Here is a 22,724-nt window from a genome sequence, read left to right on the forward strand (position 1 = left end):
GATGCTGAATTTACTCAATGGCCTCATCATTCTAGTTCATTCTCTTATGTGCTAAGACAAATTAGTAGACTGGGATTTTAATACCTCTCATTTTAAACATTTGTGTGCTTATGTATGTGAGAATGTGTGTGTGTGTTGTGTGTGTAAAGTTTTTCTGACCCTGGACCCTATTATTTCCTTAGCGTGTAGGGGAAAGACAGAAGCTTTTGAGGACTAGATGTGTTTTGCCTGTGGTTCGTATAGAGCCTTGGTTTAAATACTGACTCTGAAACTCACTAACCGTGTATTCTTACCAATTACTTTTTGAAAGATTTTATTTATTTATTTTTAGAGAGGCTAGGGAAGGAGAAAGAGAGAGAGAGAGAAACATCAATGTGCAGTTGCTGGGGGTCATGGCCTGCAACCCAGGCATGTGCCCTGACTGGGAATCGAACCTGCGACACTTGGGTTCGCAGCCCGTGCTCAATCCACTGAGCTACGCCAGCCAGGGCCTTACCAATTATTTAATTCTACTTGCCTCTGTTTCTTTAGTTTAAAATGGAGCTAATGTGTTTCCTTATTCATAAGGTCATTTTAAGTATTTAGTAAGGTTTTGTATGTAAAGTACAAAGCCATAATCCTTTAATAAGTATTAGCTGTAATTATTTTCAGAATGGGATAAACCTCAATTCGACTCTCACTTTGGCCATTTAACTCGTTGGAAGCTGTGCTGAGCCTCCGTTTCGTCATTAAAGAATGAAGTGGGAAGAACAGCGTCTGGTTCAGGGTTGTAAAGGGGATCATCTAGGAAGCCCAGTGCTGCGGGGACGCGGCGCCTGAAGGCCCTGTGCCAAGTGCAATAAGTCAGGCGGAGACAACTGAATACCATATGACTTCACTTACATGTGGAATCTAAAGAACAAAATAAATGAACACACGAAACAAAAACAAACGTGTAGATACAGAGAACAAATTGATGGTCACCAGATGGGAGAGAGTTGAGGAGATGGATGAACAAGGTGGAAGGGATTAAGAAGCACAAGCTGCCAGTTATAAAAATAGTCACGGGGACGTGAAGCACACAGCACAGGGAACACAGTCAACAGCACTGTGATGACTGTGCGTGGTGTCCAGGGGGTGCCACCTTACTGGGGGGATCGCTTCATAGGCTACACGAATGTCCAATTGGTGTGCTGCACAGCTGACACTAAGATAGTGTTGTACACCATCTATAACTGGAAAATAAAGTAGTTTAAAAAATTACCCCAAATAAATAAAATACACACTTTAAGTGACAAAAAAATTAAATAAAAATATAAATACTCAGGTTTTTTTTTCTTCCTTGTTCACTCCTAGCAACATGCTTTCAGGGAGTCTGCGTACCAAGAAAAAACACTTCTAAAGAGAGGTTCTAAGCTCCAAGTTCAGGCTTTTCTGGGGAGGACCGCGGGTCCGCCTTGTAGCCATGCGTTCTGAGTTCCCGTGGGCACCTTCTTAGCATTCCTCGCACAGCGTCGTCCCCGCGTCATGGAAAAAGCTGAGAGTTAGGTGTCACGTGTCACGGTGAAGAGGCAGCTCTATCATTTGATTTAAGTCTGTCTGACTTCTGGGTGTGTGCCTAACCACTGGGCCATTCTGCCTCCATGGATGGATGACACACGGGAGAGATGTGATCGTGAGCATCCCCACCGTTGGGACAGGGGACACTACATAAAGGACAGACCCCTTTCTCACCTGCCTTACCTTGTGTCCCTGAAAGGTAATTTAGGGCTCATACGGTGACTTGTTTCCCTCCGCAGCTCGAAGAGCCAGACCCTGAGTCAGGACATCCATTTTTTAACTTAATATACATGTTGTACACTGAGTCTAGTGCTCCTGTTCCTCCGTCTAAATGGTAACTTTCACGCAGCATAATGGATGTTCCCTCCGCGTGCGCACTGCAGGGGACGAGGGCTCCAAGCTGCTCTGCCCCGAGGCCGTCGTGAATGCCGAGTTACTTGACAGATGGGTCTGGTTTACATCATCAATTTTTAGCGCATTCTTTTATGAAATAGAAATTTCTATCATGGGCATGAAAATGGATGTGAGTACTGAAAATAGGAAGGTCTTTCAGAAGGCTATAAAGCTACATATTTATAGACTTGGGAAATTTGCTTTTTTTAACGTATTTTTTATTGATTATGCTATTACAGTTTTCCCAATTTCCCCCCTTTATCCCCGCTCTGCCCTACCACCTTTTTTTTTATCCCTAGCACTTATCCCAGGTAACTGAGACAATAGATAGACACTGTTGGGAACTTAGCTATAAAAATGTAATTATTATTCAGAAAACTTAATTTTATGTCTCTGAATTGGGGAACACACACCTTAAATGTGAGTGTGTTCATTTGAACTCATTGGCGATAGCCATTGAGATGTGATCGGGTCAAATTTAGGTTTTAGGTGCTGGCAAAGATCCATTTTGTGGCAACTCATCCAGGTTGTGTTTAGTAATCTGAATTGACCCTTGAGATGTTGAAAATATTGAGAATTCCAAGTCCGTCTTTCTAATATGAAATACTTTCCCAGTTTACATAAAGCCATTAAGGTATTTTTACAAGCCCTGGCTGGCGTAGCTCAGTGGATTGAGCGCGGGCTGCGAACGAAAGTGTTGCAGGTTCAGTTCCCAGTCAGGGCACATGCCTGGGTTGCAGGCCATGGCCCCCAGCAACCGCACATTGATGTTTCTCTCTCTCTCTCTCTCTCTCTCTCTCTCTCTCTCTCTCTCCCTCCCTTCCCTCTCTAAAAAATAAATAAATAAAATCTTTAAAAAAAGATATGTTTACAATTTGTGTAGTTCATTAAGCATTTGGGGAATTCTGAAAGGTCTTTGTAGGACTATACTTCTTTGTCTTTTCTAGTCTGCCTGTCATTTTACTGACAAATGGGTCAGTAGGAAAGGACAGCTGCCCTTCACAGGCGACATTCACTCTCACGTGAGACTGGGTACAGGGCCGATTTGGGGGTCATAATGACTTAATCAATCTCCCCCAGATTGAACATGGATTAGTCATTGTCTTACCTTCTCATTCTTACTCTCATTTTAACAAAAAGACCTGGAAAGATAGGCAAACACTGGAGGAATAATAAGAAATAATAATAATGTAATAAGAGACACTTACCTTACCACTTGTCTTATTGATTGTGCATAAATGGTTATGCTTTCTCACGTTTTATTTTTCTTTCTTTCATCCAGACACCTGGCATTAATGTGCAACTCAGTTTGAATCTAATGGTTATAATGCTTATCTGTTGTGGGGTGCTGGTACCAGGGAGCAGGGTTAGTGCCTGACAGGAGGCAGCACACAGGCGTGGCCGGCGTCTCTGCTTCGGGTTCTCTCCTGCGCTTGACCTTCAGCCCATCACTTCACAAACGTCGCCTGGCCCTCTCTGCAAATCGAGCGTTGCTTTGGTGCCTCAGTGTTCTCAATTGTGATATATATTCTTCCCCTCCCCCACAAAAGAACCACTTTTATCTAGTTGGTATTTTATATGTATATAGTTTTGTGTTTCTCTTCATTCCCTTCTCTGTCCCACACCCATTTAACAAGGGGTTTTTGATTTATCCCTAGCACCTAGAATACCAACTGACACACACACATATATATATATATATAGGTGCTCAAAAAAATTTGTTGAATGAATCAGTCAATAATAGCTCTTATTCCTTAAAATTGTTGAGAGAAGCTACTGAAGTAATAGAAGTGCACATAGAGAGTCCCAATAACTACTTACTACTCATGACCCAAGCCCTCAGCCAGCATTTTCAAAAGTGCAGGAGGCATGCTGGGGATACTAGGGCTCTCAAATTCTGGGTGGTGATTAACAGTTAAAATTTTAATAATTAGGATTTGATCTTTATTATCTTCAACTTACGGCAAGAGGGTACTGGGGCTTGTGAGTTAAGATACTGAGAACATAATTGAATTCTCAGAAGGTAAAACTCATGGATGTGGAACACCAATAGATGAAAAGTAGGAGACTCCGCTACAGCCGTGTTCTGGGGCCGGTGTTAAATGGGCGTGTTTGTTGGTTTAAGTCCCTGTAGTCATAAGCTTTGTTGTAACAGCGGTCTGTTGTCCATATAATTTCTGGATTGGTTATTGCGTAGGTGTTATTAGCTAACTGTTTGATTCATTGTGACTTATCAGTTGGACCAAACCTACATTTTGGCTTCCACCTACCTTACTCCGCGGGTACTGTTCTCAGAAGCTGGAAACATCTTTGACATTGACTGTCCAAGAGTCTGCCTGAGTTTCCTTCTCTTTGATATCTTCCTTGACAGTTTGAACTTCATATCTCCTTTGATTTTCTTTATGCCTTTTTCTGGTTCCTTCATGATGAGTACAGTTTTTGATTTATGCCATTGGTCCCTGAAATTTGCAGATGCCTCAGCTGCACCGTGGACATAACTGGCAGTGCTCAGGTCAAGAGCTAATGGTGAGGGTTGGAGGAGACCATGTATTTCAAGTACCTGGCCAGGTCTTTGGGGGTGGTCAGTAAATGCTAGTCCCCTATTTACTCTGTGTTCTCATGTGTATCCTGCCTTTTAATTTCTTTCTCTCTCTCTTTTTTTAAAGATTTGATTTATTTGTTTTTAGAGAGAAGGGAAGGGAGGGGGAGAGGGCGGGAGAGAAACATGGATGTGTGGGAGGGTCACCCACTGTTTGCCTCCCCTATGCCTCCAACCAGGCACCAGGCCCACAGTCCAGGCGTGTCCTGACCTGGAATCGAACCGGTGACCTTTCAGTTTGCGGGGCTATGCCCAACCCACTGAGACCCATTAATCAGGGCTAATTTCTTTTTCTCCAACTGCCTTTGAAATATGATGTTTCCAAGATTCTTTGCTGAACTTTTTCTGAATGTACAGTTCATCTACTTCTCTAATTCTTGAGCTCTTTACAGATGTTTTCAAACTCTGTGCTCCTATTGACCTCCAGACCGGGATTTCCAGTTGCTTTCTGAACACCTCAATTTGCATATCTCTAGTTCAATGACTGCCTAACTGACCTTCCCAGATTTTCCCTAACCAACTCTCCTTCCTCTAGTTCCTATTTCTGATGTAGGATCTCTACTCTGTCAGGCATTTGGTCTGGACACCTTAAGGCCAATATCAATTCCACTTTTTCTGTATCCTGCAAGATCTAATCAGAACTGTTGGTTTGGTCTTAGAAAGAGCTCTCTTCCTTTTCTCATAGAACGGAAAGTTTGGAAGTGAACTTGGCTGCTTGCGGTTTGACCAAACAATAGTTCCTTGATTGACATTCACATTCACAATAGTAGGTCAAAGAATGTGAATGGGTGAAAAATAGGAAAGGAATTATTGCAAGATGTCCCTGGACTGTAGCACCGTATGGACCAGATGATGAGACCTTGCTGTGTGTAGAATAGCCAGTTTTTCATAATCTCTATTTTTCAAGTATATGCAGATACTACTATGGTCAATAAAATGCAGATATGGCTCAAAGAGTTATTGATTTGTATTAGCCCTTTGTAATAATCTTCCAAGTAGTGCGTACTAAAAGTGAAAGTGTCGAGGAGGTTCCTCACACAGGGTATATGCTATTGTATTATGAAACACGGATTTCAAAACAATTCACTTTCATTTGTTCAGTCGCCAATGCCTCGGGAAAAACCCAGAGACTACCACTGAGCTTTCAAAAATAAGGTTTTTGGAGAGAGACATTGGAACTAAAACTCTCACAACACTTGACTAGTAAGTTTAGCACTCTTAGTGTCTAAAAACAAATTTATTGTATTCAAGGTATGATAATGGCCTCTAAATGTGTGTGTGTGTGTGTGTGTGTGTGTGTGTATCCAGTTTAAGTCTTCGCCTTGGATTTACTGGTTGCTTGCTGGATAATAAGGAAAGTGAATATATGCTTAAATAAGTATAAAGATAGAAGTGCTGTGTACACAAAAATAAATTTGAGTTCTGGTTCCCGAGCTTACTAGAAGAGGTGGTGGCTGATTTTCGGCTTTGAAGAGAGGTTAAGATTTTATCATTCTGAAGTGATTGAGAATGTGCGAACAATCCAAGCCAAAACAAAGGCTATGCAGTCTGGTTTGATTGAAGCGTAGGGCATTTGAGGAACAAATTGGGGCTAGACATAGGGCTCTTCGGTTTCTCTACTCTTCTGTTTGAATTTTCTGAGGTGCAGAGTGGGAATGCTCAAAAGATTTTTCAACACAGGCATGGCACAATTGGCATGAGCATCGTATTTCCCTTAGGACACAAAATGATATCTATAATCTTCAATCTAGATAATGTCCAGTAAAGGAACGGGAACAGAAACTACGGAGGAAGGAAAAAAATAATCTTGGTCCAAGAGCTAGAAAGGATACGGCTGAGACTCTGGGTTATGATGGAGGAGGCCTGCTTTTGTTTGTTTGGGCTGGGCTTAGAATGCTGGCGTCGCCTAGCGTTTGCAAGGTTAATGCAGTTGTTCCACCTCTACGCACAGGTCTTTTAATGTTCTTTTATTGTTATACCCAGAAACGCTGCCTTCCTAGGTGCCAGTTAGTGGTAGGACTAAACTGGAGCGGCAAGGCCCCCAGTGTTAGCACCACCTAGCACAGGAGTCTTCCAGGTGGGATGACTCTCTAGCTGGAGTAGACATAAGTTCTGTTGGGTTAGCCTGAAGAACTGAAGGAAAGGAAATATGCTTTCTCAATGTCAGCTGTCCCTTTCTCTTCTCTGTCTCACAGCACCGTGGGATTACCGTCAGCTCTGTTGTTTGTGACTTAAGGTCCAAACACCCCTTTTCAGAAACCGTGCATCATTTCAAGTACAATGAGGAATCGTACTGGCTTTCCTCTGTGGCCATAGGACCCTAGTAATCTTATTATTCTAGTATTGCTTAAACCCTGGACCATGTTTTGTTATGTTTTGCTCCTTTGGATGGCTTTTCTAAAAACCTTTAAACCATATTTAGAGGTAGTCTAGCTGTTACCCTGCACTATGTTTTGTTTAAAACACGCCTGTTTTGTTAGTAAAAGAACCTGTGCCAAGAGAATTGTATGTGGGAGGGTGTGACTAACTTAGCAAAGGGACTTATCTCGTATCCCATCTGCCTGAGCTCTCAAGGCTGCCTTTGATATGACTTATTTCTTCCCCCTCCGGCCCCACCCACTCCAACCTTCGCTGCTATCTTTCCTTCCCGAATTATTCGTATCTCAATATTTGAGCTCTCCAAAGCTAATCTGCTCTCTGGATTCATTTTCTCTTAGGTGATCTGAACCGCTGGTTTCCTACTCTTCCTCTAAGTGACAAGTGCTCAAATGTAAGAGCATTAAAATTCTGCCTGCCCACTCCTCCCACCCCTTAAGTAATATCAGCAAGCTTGCTTGCCTGCCTGTGTAAAGATTGTCCTGTTTCCCTTCTGGCAACTTGCAGCAAAGCCTGTAATGTTTCCAGGTTGTTTGAAGTTGAAATCTAAGTCCCAATGGCCAAGAAACACTGGAGCAGGAAAGTGAACCGGAAATGATCTTTGCAAAGCTTGGATTGCAGCCAAGGGTGGTCTGCGTTGCCTCCAGTGTCCAGACTTCTAGAGGTGGCCATCAAAGTTTCGATGTTAGAGGCAACTGTGCCCTCATTTATTCATCTATTTGTTTACAAATATGTAACGGGAGGCTACCATTACGAGACACTGTACTCAGGGCTACACATTTCATGGCAGACGGGACAGGCATCTTTGCTGCTGCTCTGGAGCTAGGAATGTGTTCTGTAGCGGAGATGGCCAACAAATCTTTGAAAACCACCATTCATTACTGGGTTATGGTTGTGCAGAAGGAAGGGACAAAAGAGAGTCTGCCAGAGAGAATCTTTTGTAATGGGCTGGTACAGGCTTCGGAGAATCCCTTCATTTCTTACAAGCTGGACGTGAGGATCATTTTGCACTGGAGGTCAAGGACTGAGCTCTGCGACCACGGGGACAACCAGGGGCAAAGAAAATAGCACGAGTGGCACCAGATCTGAACAGTCGTCTCATTTTTCAGTGCTCCTGGAAACCAGTGAGCTATGTGCAGCCTCCCAGTTAGGTCCGAGTGGCCCTGTGAGGAAACAGGAAAGTAAAGGCCTCACTCAAAGAACAACAGAGCGCTGCCCACACCAACAGCTACCTCATGTCAACTGCAAGCCTAATAACTCTTCATTCACTTATGTTGCTGTTGACAAATTCTTGTCAGCTGTGCTCTTAGTTCCGGTTTGAATCACGCTCAGGAATCCGGCCCCTCGGCCGGCTCCCTTGAATCAGTGGGTGCTGCCACGCAGCTGCCGTCGAGGTGTGGCTCCGCTCCAAGCGGCCAAACTCAGGGCTCCGCCACCAGCCTGGTGCAGGCTGTCGCGTTCACAAAGGCAGGGAGCGTTCTGTAATTAGCGGTGGACGCGGTGGCCCAGTCTGCTCAGGTAGAGCGAGACATGACTCATCGTGAAGGACCGAGCCACAGGGAAAATCAAAATTTGCTCCTTATGTCACTTGTTTGGTATCTTAAGTCCACTTGAAGGAACCCCTCGTGACCATGGGGTAAAGCAGAGTGATATCTTTATGTCACTCACCTGGAACTCAACCACCGATCTCAGCTCTACGGGCCCCTCCCATGGTCCAGGTGACCACGATCTCTCCCTGCGCTCCCTCGACTGGTCACTCTACTGGTCACCCTGCTTCTGTTAGTACTTCCTGCTGCCCGTGCTCGGCCAGCAGCCTAAATGATCTTGTGAAAAATTGCTAGCAAGTCACATTGCCATAATGACCATACACTCTAACCTCTTCTTTCTCTAACATGGTCCTTGCTGGCCTCTTTGAGCTCAGCCTTGGCATTGATCTTCAAACACACCCCAGAGGCATCACTGTTCCTCCTGCCCCTCTAACACGCATTCACCACAGGGCCTTGACAGCTTTCTCTGTTTCTTAAAATGCTTTTCCTATGTAAATCTTTACACATGCTGTCCCTTTCTTAGCTCAGGGCCCGCCTCGTGTGTCGCCTATGAGAGGCCTTCCCTGAGCACCTGCTCTGAGCCCTTTCCCGACCCCACCCTCAGTCCCTCTCACATCCCTGGTTTTGTCCCCTCATTAAATTGTTTCCCTGTCACAAGGTCTCAGTGCTTCAAAAGCAGAGACCTTGTCAGTCATCTCCTCCCTATCCGACGTATGTAGGTGCTTAACAAGACATGTGGAATGTGAAAAGATATTTCTTTCATTATTTTTTTCTGATTTCAGTTAGTGGCAAAAAGAATGCAGGAGCTCCCAGAAATCTCTGCTAAGACAGACAGGAGGACGTTTAAGGAAGAGTTTGCAGTTATGAATTTATTAGGGGGGAAAAGGTTCTTTAGGTAAGCCTATATAACTCGTTCCTTGCTCACGGTTGCACGGCTGGTGGGTGGCGGAGCTCCGATCCTGGGTTTCCCGATGCGCCCGCAGCAGCCCTGGAAGGGGAGGGACACGTGCTGGACTAATTCGCTGATTACCATTTGAACCCAACTGGAAATGACTTTTGTGGTTATTCAATTAACATCTTTGGCTATTTTAGAATCATTGAATGTATCAGATCCTGGGAAGAGTATAGGCTTAGAATTTTTGAGATTTAAGAAGAGATTTTATAAATTATTTGGTTTGGTGTCCTCAGAAGAGACGGAGGTCCAGCTGGAACATGCTTGGGATGGGAATCCAAGTCTGTTCCCCGGGATCCCCCTGTACGGGGCCCAGGGTCTGGGCGGGCCTGCTCTCTGGATCCACTTCTTGTACCTACATCTGTGTGCTATGGATTCCTGGCCGTGGTTGGGACATTCCTGGTGTGACCTTGACATGGCCTTGAGGAGAAAAGGTTCATGTTGTTCATGGAGATGATCACCCACCTGTCAAAAATTTTTAATGCTATTCTCCGCCCTCCCAGGAGAAGGATTTATGACTTCATCCTTTTCCCCCCTTCAAATCCAAGCCTCTTTCAGAACAAAGCTGCCTGATTTGTTCTGCTTTCTTTAGATCAGCTCTCACTGCCGTCCCATCCCTCTTTTACAAAGGGGAGTCATTCCACTGTCTCTCCCTTTGTGACCCAACACTGTGGGACCATGTCAGCACTGTGGCCTCATTTATGTTCTTCATAAATATCAATTTTTATCACGGTTGCTTGTGTTTGCTACTTGGGATGAGATGTGGACAGACGAGCAGATTATGACTTGATATTTCCACTGGCATCCCTGCCTGTGATTTATAATTTATACCTGGAGAAGATTTCCCGACCTGACTGATAATCCTTCCCCACAAAAGATAAACACACTTATAAGTCATCAGTGTGAAATCAGATGCACTTGAAAGGGACAAGGAATTCACCTGCAAGCACTTCTGGCACCTTGCCCTTTCCCATGAATTCAAACTGATGACAGAGAAAGCTGAGGCTTCGGGAGAACATCCCGGAGCCCCTGAGGGTGGAACCAGCCCAACCTGCCACCCTGAACGGAGGATCTAGAGCCCGGCCCTGTGTGATTTATAAGGGCTCAAGGGGAAGCCAGTAAATTGTCCCAGTGCTGTGGAGTACAGATCTGTGAAGGCACAGCTCTCCGCACTTCCCGTTTGTCCAGGTGTGCCTGTAGAAAGCTCCTAGGTAAGCTCTGACAAGTTGCCAGGCTGTCCTGGTCAAGGTGGGTGTGCGTGAGCTTTCCATGTCACATGCGTGTCCCTGCTGCAAGTTAAGCTGCTTTCTTGGGACAGCGATTTATCACCCGGATGTGTTCAGAATGCGTTAAAAAGGTTATCAAATGTCCCCAGCTTTGGGGAGGTAACTGAGTCAGCCAGAGAGGATGGCTTGGTACTAGTGCTAGTGTATACAATAGCAAAGTTCTCAACGTCATCTTAAGGTTTAGCCTGATGCTGGCTCCTGCCCTCATCTCTCAGATTGCCTCTACCTCACCAAAACCAGATGGTGCAAGTTCCCCATAAATTTCCCTTGGTCTAGACTAGGGCTCTTCAGCGAGCTCCTTGGGAATTCTTTATTTTGTTCTCTCAGACGTAAGCAATGTTGCAGTAATCAAACACATATAATATTAAACGCTGGCAGATAGTTATATAAAATCATTAGTCCACTGTAGGTAATGCCAAAAACAGATGTTTAACCTGATTGTAGCCATTAAAATGAGTTACTTTTTATGATGAGTATTCAGAATTTTAAAATTCTTTAAAAAAATTCTCAATAAATAATATTCACCGAAGGGACCCGGATCACAAACCTCATCAGAGAATCATAATGCGCTGCTAATAAATAACTGTAGTATCGGGGAAGTCAGTCTTTTAAAAAGTCTTTTAAAGATTTTTTTTGAGATGTCCAGGCCCCATCCACATAACAAAAAAGAAGAGGGGGCCTGAGCAGTTATTACCGCAGTCTTTTCAGCTGCCTAAATCATGATTTGTGACAACTTGGGCTGTAAAGTCATTGGCATGACAATGACCAGCAAGACAGCGGAGTTCATCAAATAATCGTCTCACACATGTCTCTCTTGGTCTGGATCTCGCTTCAGAACATATTTCACTGTGTCCCAGTCTTTCTTCCAAACTTTAATATTTAATAAAGAAACTGAGGAAGTGCAGGATGTACTTAGAGTTGAGGAGAGAACCTCTAATTGAACTGCGATCTCCATGAAAGGAGGGTCTTTCGTTAAAATCGGCTTCGTAGATACCTGCAGGAGCCACCACTCACTGTTATTTTAACTCTGGTGAAACCAGCTTCCTGGCTAAACCCTTTTTCTTCGGGAGTTTCCAGGGGTCACCTAGTCTTTCAGAGGCTATTTTTCTAGTTAGTTCCTTCTACATGGACGCAGTCTGGGTTGAATACAGAGGATGAGTCCCCGTCACTGTTTGCAGGCTCCTCTGCCAGAGAGAGCTCCTTAAGATGTGATGGTGAGCAGTGGTCTGCCCCCTCCTTGAAGGCAACAGCTTCCCATTCCTCAGCCTCTCAATGCTTAGTACATGCTCAATAAATACTGGTATTATTGCTACTCCTATTATGGTGTAAAAGCTTAATAAGTTTGCTAAAATATGAATGGCTGAATGCATGAATGCATGCATACATACACCGCCTAAAGGACAAACTTTTGACATGATGATGCTAATCGCCTGTACGCTAGTGTTGAATCAGATGGCGTAGTGAGAGGAATGAAAGAGAAGAACAGCTGCTTCCTTTGTTCGGTGCTCTGACCTGTTATTTGCAATCAGTGGAAGTGTAATGAACCAATAGTCCTTGTGTACCCCGAATATCAAAGGGTGAAGAAGACAATAGCGACTCATCAAAAACCCTGTCCCTCTCTGAAATGTCAGGGGCAACCCAGTTTGGTGTGAATGGTTCAGATTTCATGCCATCTCTGGCCTAGGATCTGTCGGGGCTGAGAACTGCTGTGGCAGCTCGTACTTAGATCTTTCAGAGTAATCTCATATAGTTTTATTATTGACTTTGTATTCAAATTCAAGGCAGGGATTATGTTTTGTTAAAAACATGATTAAACACTTTCTACACTTATCTCATCTAAAAACATTGGTTTTTCCTTGATTTTTTCTTTTTATTATGGATATTTGTGATTTTTTTTTATCGTCCATGTGTTTCCTTTCCTGCTGTAAACTTGAACAGATTCAAAAGCAGATAAGCTTAAATTTTGTCATAAGCTTAAAAACATTATTATAAGTCATTCATTACATTCCGCTCCATCTACTCAAATTTATACTTTCAATAGGATTGATAAACTGAAAAAAATCAAACTGATATTTCTTTAATCTCAAAGTTTATCAGAGAAAGTCATGATCATTGGTATGTGATATTTAGGTATGCAATAAAAGGAAAAATACCCACCAAATTTGTAGCATGCTGAGGATGAATTCCCTGAATTCCCTGACAATTAATTCAAGGCGATATTAAAATCCGTGATTGATTGATTGATTGATTTTTGTAGCAAATTTTCAATATCCTAAGTGAGAGAACAAGAATAAGGATTAGAGTAGAAATCAGGAGTCTTTAACAAACTATATATTTTAAAAATATATATATTGTGATCACAGTTTGTTTTGCTGCCTTCTATCAGTGTTAAAATTGTCACCCCTTATCAAATTGAAATGACTTACTTTCTTAGCAATGGTCTATTGTGATTCATTACAAATTCATATTAACTCCCGTTTTATAAAAATAGAAAAAAAAACTGTAGTGATCACACTAAATAAAAGTTTCTAACCACACTGTGGTGGAACCTGGTAGCAGCCTCTGAGCTTTAGATCAGAGCAGCCTGTGTCTTTGTCAAAGACATTGACACCCTTTACTTGTGCTCTCAGGCAGGTTACTTACAACTAAATTTGGAAGCGTAATTGCCTTAAAAATTCCCCCTTGAGAGAGAATCCCAGGCTTACTGGCCAAAAATTGAAGGTACAAAGATTAGAGCTAGCAAAATTCATTCCCACTGGTACCTCTATGCCTACAGGGAAGAGAGCTGTTTTTAAGCACAGTGTCTGACGCTGGAAATTAAGCCTTATTAATATGCTGAGTCTACTGCTTACTTCGCTTCTCTTCCATGTTTTATTGAACTTTGTTTGCTTTGGAAATTCTGTTTAAGTTGACTCTCGCCAGATTCACCAAAGAGAAACAGCTCCTCAGATAATTAGATTGTCTATTTTCAACGCAAGCGGGAGAAATAATAAGTTATTTCTCCATCGCTTTGTTTTTGTTTGTGTTCAATAATTTTTATGGAGTTAATTTAGATGTGGCAGGCTTTATGTGAACTTGCTTCTGGAAGATTTACTGCATCTTCTGTGAAAACGGCCAGCACCTGACATTTCAGAATTACCCACCTATTTATGGGATTATACTGCATTCTGGTCTTGAAAGAGCAAGCCAATTTTCAGCATAGACTTCTTTTTGTCATTTTTCTTCTTTGCCCGTTTCTGTGAAAGCTAGCTCCAAGGTATGAGTGGAAACGGTGGGAAGAGACGGAGTGTGGAGGGTAGGATCCAACTGTGGCTTGCTCGAGGACATGGTCTGGACCCTAAACTCCTCGCAGAAAGAAGAAACCTTAAAAATGCAACCTAATCATTTATTTAATTCAAAAATGTGATCACGTGTTTTAAAAATAAAAAATAAGTATTTAGTTGATACCTAGCTTTTCGATGGTCCTTGGGGGACTCCCTAAAGGACCGATTGCTGGGACCCGATCCAAGCTTGTGGTTGTCTGGTGGGGCCTCCAAGTCATTCTGGTCCACACTAAATTCTGAGGATGGCTGTTACTGAAAATAAGAGTTTACATCCTAGCTGAATTTGGATCCAGGTCATTGTCATTCCAATGGCTTTTTTTTTTTTTAGTCAACTGATGCCTCACACTGGAGCTTAGGCCACACTAAGAATGAGCTAAGAGGCCAGTTATGTCTTTCAAAGTACTTGAACACTTTTATGTCTATCCATATCTCGGAGTTGGGAGTAAACCCATGTCAACTGGCAAAGGTTAAGGCAACATTTGTCCACATGAGTCATACATGCAAAGCATTTCAACTACTATTTTAGTTTCATAGTCTTGGTGGCTCAGAAACCAAAAATCAGTGAGTGCCATTCTTTTATTTCACAGATACAATCCACTAAAGTTCAGGATTCCCGGGAAAGAAAAACCATAAAAGAATGTAATGTTAAAATGCATCATAATGTGTAATTGCAAAATTTGAAGTGCCTAAGTGGAACTACTCCCCAAATGGAAGAGGAATACCCCCCCCAAATCAGGATGTACCATTTAATCAAGAAAATTAACCGAAAGGTGGATTTACTTTTATAGTAGTGACTCAAATCAGTTTCCCAGTAAGATGGCTGACGGAAAGTTGACTCTTGCAGCTATGGTAAGAAAGTGCTCTTTGTTAAACTTTGTCATTAAAAACTCAGGGGGGCACTGTAGGGTAACAGAGATCAAGGAACCTTGGATTCCAAACTTGAAATCCATGCCCTGGAAGAAAGGGTGGGCAAGTCATCCACCTTGAAAATGAATATGTTGGACTAGATCGGGTGTCAGCAAGTGTGGCCCCCAGGCTTGCCACCTGTTTTGTGTATGGTCTGAGAGCTAAGGGGGTTTTTTATAGATGACATTTGTAATCAATTTGATAATAGGAAATACGTTTCCAACCCCAATTAAGTGAAACGTTATCTCTTCAAATCAGAATTCCATTCTTCTCATTAGTAAATCCGAACTATTTTTAAAAAGTACTTAATTGCTATTATATTTTGAATTTTCCCAGTAAGTTTTGGGGCAGAAATTAGTTAGACTATCCTGTACTGCAAATACCTGCTGAGTACCCTTGGTCTTCCTCATGGCCTGCAAAGCCTGAATGACCGGTATTCACTATCTGGCTCTTCACAGAAATGTTTGCACCCCTTGGATTAGGGCATCTTTAAGTTCCTTTAAAAAAACCCAATTCTTATTTTCTCTTAAGACATCAGTAAAAAACAGTTATGAAATGTGAATGACTGGGACGGTGCGGCTTTCCCGGTGCTTGGCTCTGTTTTGCTACATGTGAATGAAAGAGAAGCAGGTGGGCCCAGGGCAGAGCCTGGGCTAGTGAACCAACCCTTCTTGGGCAAACCCTCAACCTCTCTGCCTCAGTTTTCCCATCTGTCTTATGGGCAGTCATTCATGTTCACGGCGTCTTCGAAGGTGGCCCCGGATTGGACACTTCAACAAAGATAAATAATGGCCGATGACTTTGATATTTCTAAAATAGATTCCTAAGCATGCTGAAAATACTAAACAACCAGGACACCACAGACCGAGCTCCTGCAGTGCCCGTCCTGCCCACGTGAGGTCGGAGGGACAGAGGCCTCCCAGAGCCATCTGTGTCCTGAGTACACAGAAGGCTCAAATTTCCCTGGGAGAGCTACTGTTGAGATTTCAGCTTTGACCTTCTGCAGATCCATATTAAAATGCAAATTTGTTACCTAGGAAGGTAATGTTTAACCATTTAATACCTATTTCTTAGTACTTTAGCTCAAATTAGTTTTTTTTTCTCAAATTAGCTAGCTAGCTGGGTGAGAGCAGTCTTGACTAGAAGTGAGTCAGTCTCTGAGGTGGGCTCAGGGTAAGTTTTGAATAAAGGGCCCCGGGTGGGGGTGGCACGCCCCCACCACTGTCAGCTCCAGCATTTACCCAGAGTGCCCCAGCACGCATGTGCCCACAGGGCATAAAGGTCCAGACTCTAGGGTAGCATTGCCCAACAGAAATAGAATGCACCCCACATTGATCATTTTAAGTTTTTTAGCAGCCCCATTAAACAAATAAGATGAAAAAAGTGAAATTAAATTTAATGATATTTTATTTCACTCACTGTTGTGTCCAAAATACAAACTAAATGGGTCTAAAAGTAAACTATAAAGAGAGGCTGTTGTCAATGTTTCTGTATTTGTTTTAAGAAAAGAAAAATGACTAATAACATCTGGATAGGCTGTGTTTTCAGAGTAGATTTAACTAGTTCCTTAAACTGGGCCTCACACCTCATGGAAGTCATCTGTGCAACAAGAAATCCTGAAGATAGTACATCACCTTCCCAACATTTTTGTTTCTGTTTTCAACCCAAAGTAATTATGTTTAAGTATTCCACCAAGAAACTGCTACAGAAGACTACCCTAAAATACAAGGTTGGGCAAAATTATGTTTACAGTTGTATGGAAAATAATAGTTAATAAAGGATAATACAATAATAAATTCTGTTTCACATACTCACGATTGTAACCCTTTTGCCCCACCCTGCACAAGTAGCTGCCTTAGGGATAGGGTGAGCCAATGAAGGAAAAGAGGGTTTTTTCCCCCTCCTCATCCTCATTTATTTTTTCTATTACTTAAAGTCAGCCGAAAGAACTGAGGCAAAGCTAGAGGAAATGAATCCAAAGTGTGCCTTGCACATGTGAACAAATCTTCCCACAATGGCGTATTTGAAAGGCCAAGTGAGACCCTCCTTTATACTGTCCCTCATCTAGAGATCCCTTACCAGCGAGACGGCAGAGGAAAGGTATCTCTTGGGTGTCAGTTTAGTGCTCTGCAAGCCAGCTCACCAAGTCATTATCATTCCGAAATACAGTGTGACTGTTCTCACCCACAGGAGAAGGACAGAAAATCATAACGCATGTTATGATTGCTATTCCAAGATGCTTGCTATTCCAAAGACACCTTTCCCTGGGATTGTCTTTAAAATGGAAGAGGCAGTAAAAATTTTAAGATGCAAAGAAGGGGTGAATAAATACAGGATGTACTTATACATTCATACACCAAATGCTGGGAGGCTGTGAACCACGCAGGCAGAGCAAAGAAATGTACCGAACCGTCAATTTAGTAGGTCATTTCGAACTGTAGGCAGCAAAATGGCAGTGTGCATGAAAAACTACTGCTATATTTTCAGGGATCCTTTCTAAGAATCCTGAAATATTAATAACATGGTCTTAATGTAGTTGAAGACAAAAAAATGTGTTAAGGGTAGCAAGATTTGCCCAGAATAGCACAATGACAAGTTTGTACTTTCAGCTTGGGCTTATAAAAGCAAGAGGGAAAGAGAATACAAATCCTTGGTGTGTTTGAAGAGCAGCAGCCTTCAATTTCACGAATAGGTGTAAAACCATATTCTCCAAATGAATTCACATGTACATGTTCTTGGTAACAGACAAATAGGAGCTTCAAGGATATGTAGAAAAATATATATATTTAAAAATTTTCAAATTCATTTTTTCTTACTCTGGCTGGCATAGCTCAGTGGATTGAGCGTGGGCTGCAAACCAAAGTTTTGCAGGTTCGATTCCCAGTCAGGGTACATGCATGGGTTGTAAGCCATGACCCCCAGCAACCGCACATTGATGTTTCTCTCTCTGTCTCTACCTCCCTCCCTTCCGTCTCTAAAAATAAATAAATAAAATCTTTAAAAAATAGTATTTAAAAAAACTTTAAAAATTCATTTTTTCTTAAATCTACATATGTGTGTGTGTGTGTGTACACATACACACACACACACATATACACACTATATTGCTAATTTTTGAACTATAAAAAAATTCAAGACATCCCCCAATTTGATTTTTGTGAATTCTGAATTTAATTCTTTAAGTGGAGATAGACCTACTGGAATGGAAGTTGAAGAATTAGCAATGCCCCCCACCCTCCCCTGTTTTTTCTCAGTAGCTTTCGCTGCCATCGTGAGGTTTTAGACTTTGATGCCTGAAACGGTGGTGTGCAAGGATGGATCAGGAACAGGGAGAGTTTCCCTTCCACATCTAGATGTGAAAACATTAAAGCCGTGTATGCTGTTTTGGCTGTCCTAGCACCGAGTGACAGGTCGCCGTTGTGGGCCTGGCTGAATGAGTGATAGAGAGGACCCATGGGTTTGCTCCAAGTTCACGGACTCGTGGCGTGTGATGTGGGATGCACGAGCCTGACCCTCGGTGCTTCTTCCTGCCAAAGCTGGGGTTTCTGATTTTAGTCCAAGCCCTAAGGCCACCATAAGCATGACCAAAAGGTTCCTTGCATGTTGAACCCCATCTAATTATGTGAAGCGTATAAACTCGGGGCACATAAATCTCAGTCATCGGAGCAATTTGTTTTTCTAAGATGCTCTGGTCCAATGAGAGATGAAAGCAAATAAGGGAGAGATTGATCTCTGAGCGCTTTTATTGTCGGTGCGCCACACGTCATAAACTTCGGGCTCGTTAAAGGAAATTCCATAAACAACTTTAGTTAATAGTGGAGAAGGCACTGTGTACCTTTCTGGCGCTTCTGCTCAACTCCCTTTCCGGCTGCGATTGTAAGAGCACGATTAAGGAAATACCAACAGGATGTGCAAGGGGGAGGGGCAGACTTCGACTGGAAGCCATACAAATGGTTGATGGATGAGTCATGAGACAAGGGAATGTGGCCACATCTACCCAGAGAATCAAGCAGTTCTGTGGATCTCTTTGTCGCTATGCACTCGAATAAAATCTGCCAGCTGGCTGGCATGGCTGGTCTCCTTTGGTGGGTCAGGCCAATGGAAAAGTGCCTGATGGGTCCTTCTCCCAGCTGATATTTTTGATGGTATAGAAACATCTAAGGATGTGATAAATGGAAAGAATTGGGAGTGAGTCATACTGGAAAGATTGTGGTTAACTGTCACTTTATTTTTTTACCTCTGGTCTCATGAAATGACTTTATGTTTAATGGCCTTGTCACAGGGGGTTTAATATTGATGGTGTTGGTCAATTTTTATTTCAGATTGAGACAGATTTGGGAGGTGATCGTGAAGGGCAGGGGCAGAAAAAAAGAGGAGCAAACGTCTATTAATTATTTTTTATTGTGAGGTTTCCCAGAATTAGTGGGTTTTTCCACATGAGTGAAAGCGGTCTTCGGTGTCAGTGTGGTGATGTTTGTGAAGATGAAGTCATGGAAAGTGTGTCAGGTGCACAAGGAAATGTGTGGCCCTGTTCCCTGCACCAGCCGCTTGGGGGGTGTGTGCGGACGGTGGGAGGGGGGTGTTGAAAACCTGGAGCGGGGGAAACAGGAGGGTTTTATTAATTAGAAAATAAACTCAAACTATCTGCTGATCTTAAAAAAAGTTTTCAAGCTTATTACATTCCAGAACCTACTATTGATAGTTTCTCGACCTTTCCCCTGAAACTGTGGCTCGTGTCTTAATAACTCTTCTTTTCTATTTGGTTCTTTTTGTTGGTCTTTCCCTTGGGTCCTGTCTGTAGCTGTAGTTAGAAAATAGTCTGCAACCAATTTTTTTTGCTAGCACTTGGATACACTTCCAACCGGTTGGTTCAAGACCATGTTCTCAGATTCCAGAGCATGTGGCAAAGAGTAAAGGCTTTGCGGGCAGCACAGTTGGGGTCAAAGCTGGTCCCTGACATTTGCCAGACGCAGGTTAGGTACTGGCAGTTTACTGCTCACGTCCAAGGTGAGGCTAATAATAGTGCCTATAGAAAAAGGGGTGCCATAAGGACTAAACATCATGCGCATTAGCAGGGTCCTGGCACACAGGAAGCACTTGGGAAACTTTGCCCGTGATTTTGTTGATACCATTGGTTTTTCCCACGGGGCTCCTTTGCCCTCTAACCAGAAACGTCAGTGTCCCTTAAGGAGTGACTGTACTCCACAAATGTTTCTGGTTGCTTTACCTGCCTCTCAAGCCATTTTTGATCAGCAAAAGTGTCTCCCTTCTTCTGAATCAAGGAGGTGATGTTATGCTTTTCTGTATTAGCCGTGGTTTACATTGGGTTGTTCCCTCTTCTTCCTTTTAGCCTGCAAAATCGGATATTACAAAGCCCTCTCCACGGACGCCACCTGTGCCAAGTGCCCGCCCCACAGCTACTCCGTCTGGGAAGGAGCCACGTCGTGCACCTGTGACCGAGGCTTCTTCAGAGCTGACAACGATGCTGCCTCGATGCCCTGCACCCGTAAGTTGTGTGCCCGTCACTCGTTTCTGCGATGCCAACAGCTCTCATTACCCCCCAGTGAAGCACTGCCAGCCCTTTTTCAGGGTAACTGTGCAGGGGGCAAAGGACATCAAACAAGCATCCTTTCTTAATCATACCAGGAGAAAAATGATTATGAAAAGAAAGGGGCTTTCTCACTGTTCTGGTTGCCTTCAAAATGCACAGCTGCCCACCGACTACTTTGCAGAGCAGAGACGGAGCATTCAGGGGGGTTGTCTGACAGTGTAATCAGAGCTGAGATTGGAATTTATAAATGGCTTTACTGTTTCATCGGGGACTCGAGGAAACTTTGCAGCACCAGGGGAACAGGTACAGGGCAGTGTTCTGAGGACGGGATCACGTGTGGACGAGAGATTCCAGTTCCGTGGGACATTGACGTCATAGCTTGTGTTGCCATTACTCTCCTTCCTTCTCTCCTCCTAGTTTTGTATTCTTAGCAGTTGGGCTTGGATCCTAACACATGCTTGTTTAGTGCTTGTTTAAATGCTGGGTTAATGAAAGGATGGGATTGGGACCGTAGTGTGCTGGGGGGATAGAGAAATCTTGTCTCACACTTCACATGCACAGGGTTCCCAGGTATTGGCATTCCTTTCATGGATACTCTGGACTTCACAGAGCCTGCTATGGCAGTGAACCTTGACCAGAACAGGGGGAGGTGTGCCCAGGTGTCCCACCTGTGTGTTTTCCCTAGGTGAGTCTGGGTACAGAAGGACAGAGCCTAGTGGCCGGGCACCCAGGCTTTCCACAGGCATTGGCTTTGTTTCCAAGTCTGCCTTTTCGCAGCCGAGTGACTGATTGGATAGTCTCTTCAGCCTCAGTGCCCTCATCTGTGGAATGGAGTCAATAGTAAATAGCGCCTCCCTCATGGTTGCTGCTACTCAGCACCCTCATGTTGTTTACTAGTTATGTAAAATGCACAATATGGTGTGATTCCATAGAATTTAACCTTCACCGCCTTTATGAATTATGTTATTTTTTTAAGTACTCTAAATTTTATCTTCGCTGGCTAGAGCCAACATCACTCGAATAAAAGTACTTTCTGGTTTGGAGGCAGTAAGGGTCAACTGTTCAGCCTTTGTCCAGCCCAGTCAGGCACTGCCTTTTAAAGGCAAAAAGAGCAATTTCAGGACCATCCTAGATTTGTACTGAAATTGCCATACGCAGGAGTTTCTTTCATAACCAGAGAAAATAAGAGCAATAACAACAACCACCTTTTATAATTATTCCTAAGTAATGTGCTGGGCACTTTCTTTTTCTTTTTTTAAACATTTAAAAAAAAGATTTTATTATTTATTTTTAGAGAGAGGGGAGGGGAGAGAAAAAGAGAGATGAAGAAACATCAGTGTGTGGTTGTCTTTCACATGCCCCCTACTGGAGGTGTGGCCTGCAGCCCAGGCACGTGCTCGGACTGGGAATCAAACCAGCAACCCTTTGGTTCACAGGCCGGCACTCAATCCACTGAGCCACACCAGCCAGGGGCTAGGCACTTTCAATAAACGTCATCACAGGGTTCATAATAAATCTATAAGCTAGGGATTATTTTCATTTTTTGGAGGAAGTAACTGCCAGCTCAGGGATGTTAAGGAACATGCCTAAAACTCCACCCCAGCGTGGCGGTTGGACTGGACAATGAGAAGACTCCCATCTCTCTCTTTCACTGGGGGGTTCTTTTACCAGCTGCCTGAGGTCAAGCTCAAATGTCCACAAGGAGAGAATACATTGGGAATGAAGATATCTTTGCCGTCTTCTTATTCTGTTCCTGCCACAGACTGAGTACTTTCTCTGGGTGAGCATGCACATTTGACATGCTCAAGTCCTAGCCTTTTCTTTGTTTCAATCTAAGTATTCTTACCTTATGTTTCTTTGTGCATGCTTGGTTTAATAACTGACTCTTCTTCCTCTATGCATACCTTCTACCAGAAGTCTTCCAGTTGTGGGATTTGAGGGCATGATGGCAATCTCGGAGGGAAATATCGTGGGCTGACGGTGTGATAATTGCCCTTGTCTGCATCAAGTGGTCCTTCCATACAGGTGTGCCTTCTCTAGGGTGGAGCTTGATTGTCAGGAACCTCACAAAATTCATCTTTGATGGCAAGACAGCCTGGCTCTTTCTCCCAGGTATTTTTAGTCTCATGAGAGTGATCTGTTGTCTAGCATTCTATGGGACCATGGACCAATTGCTTCATTGCTATAGCTTGCTATGTGGAAATTCAGGGAGACCCCAAATATTGCCATGTGCCTGAGTTACTGGAATGTTT

The 22,724-nt window shown here is 43.2% G+C and overlaps 1 protein-coding gene across 2 annotated transcripts in view; it reads left to right on the forward strand.

The window, feature by feature from the left end:
* Positions 1-22,724, forward strand: part of EPHA4 (EPH receptor A4) — a 138,038-nt gene that overhangs the window by 41,263 nt on the left and 74,051 nt on the right. For both annotated transcript variants that reach the window (XM_036022798.1, XM_036022799.1), the window contains exon 4: positions 20,272-20,427. In XM_036022798.1, coding sequence (XP_035878691.1) covers positions 20,272-20,427 — 156 coding nt within the window. The remainder of the gene's footprint in view (positions 1-20,271; positions 20,428-22,724) is intronic.

The sequence above is a fragment of the Phyllostomus discolor genome, chromosome 4 (genome assembly GCF_004126475.2).
Source record: "Phyllostomus discolor isolate MPI-MPIP mPhyDis1 chromosome 4, mPhyDis1.pri.v3, whole genome shotgun sequence".
NCBI classification, from domain to species: Eukaryota; Metazoa; Chordata; class Mammalia; order Chiroptera; family Phyllostomidae; genus Phyllostomus; species Phyllostomus discolor.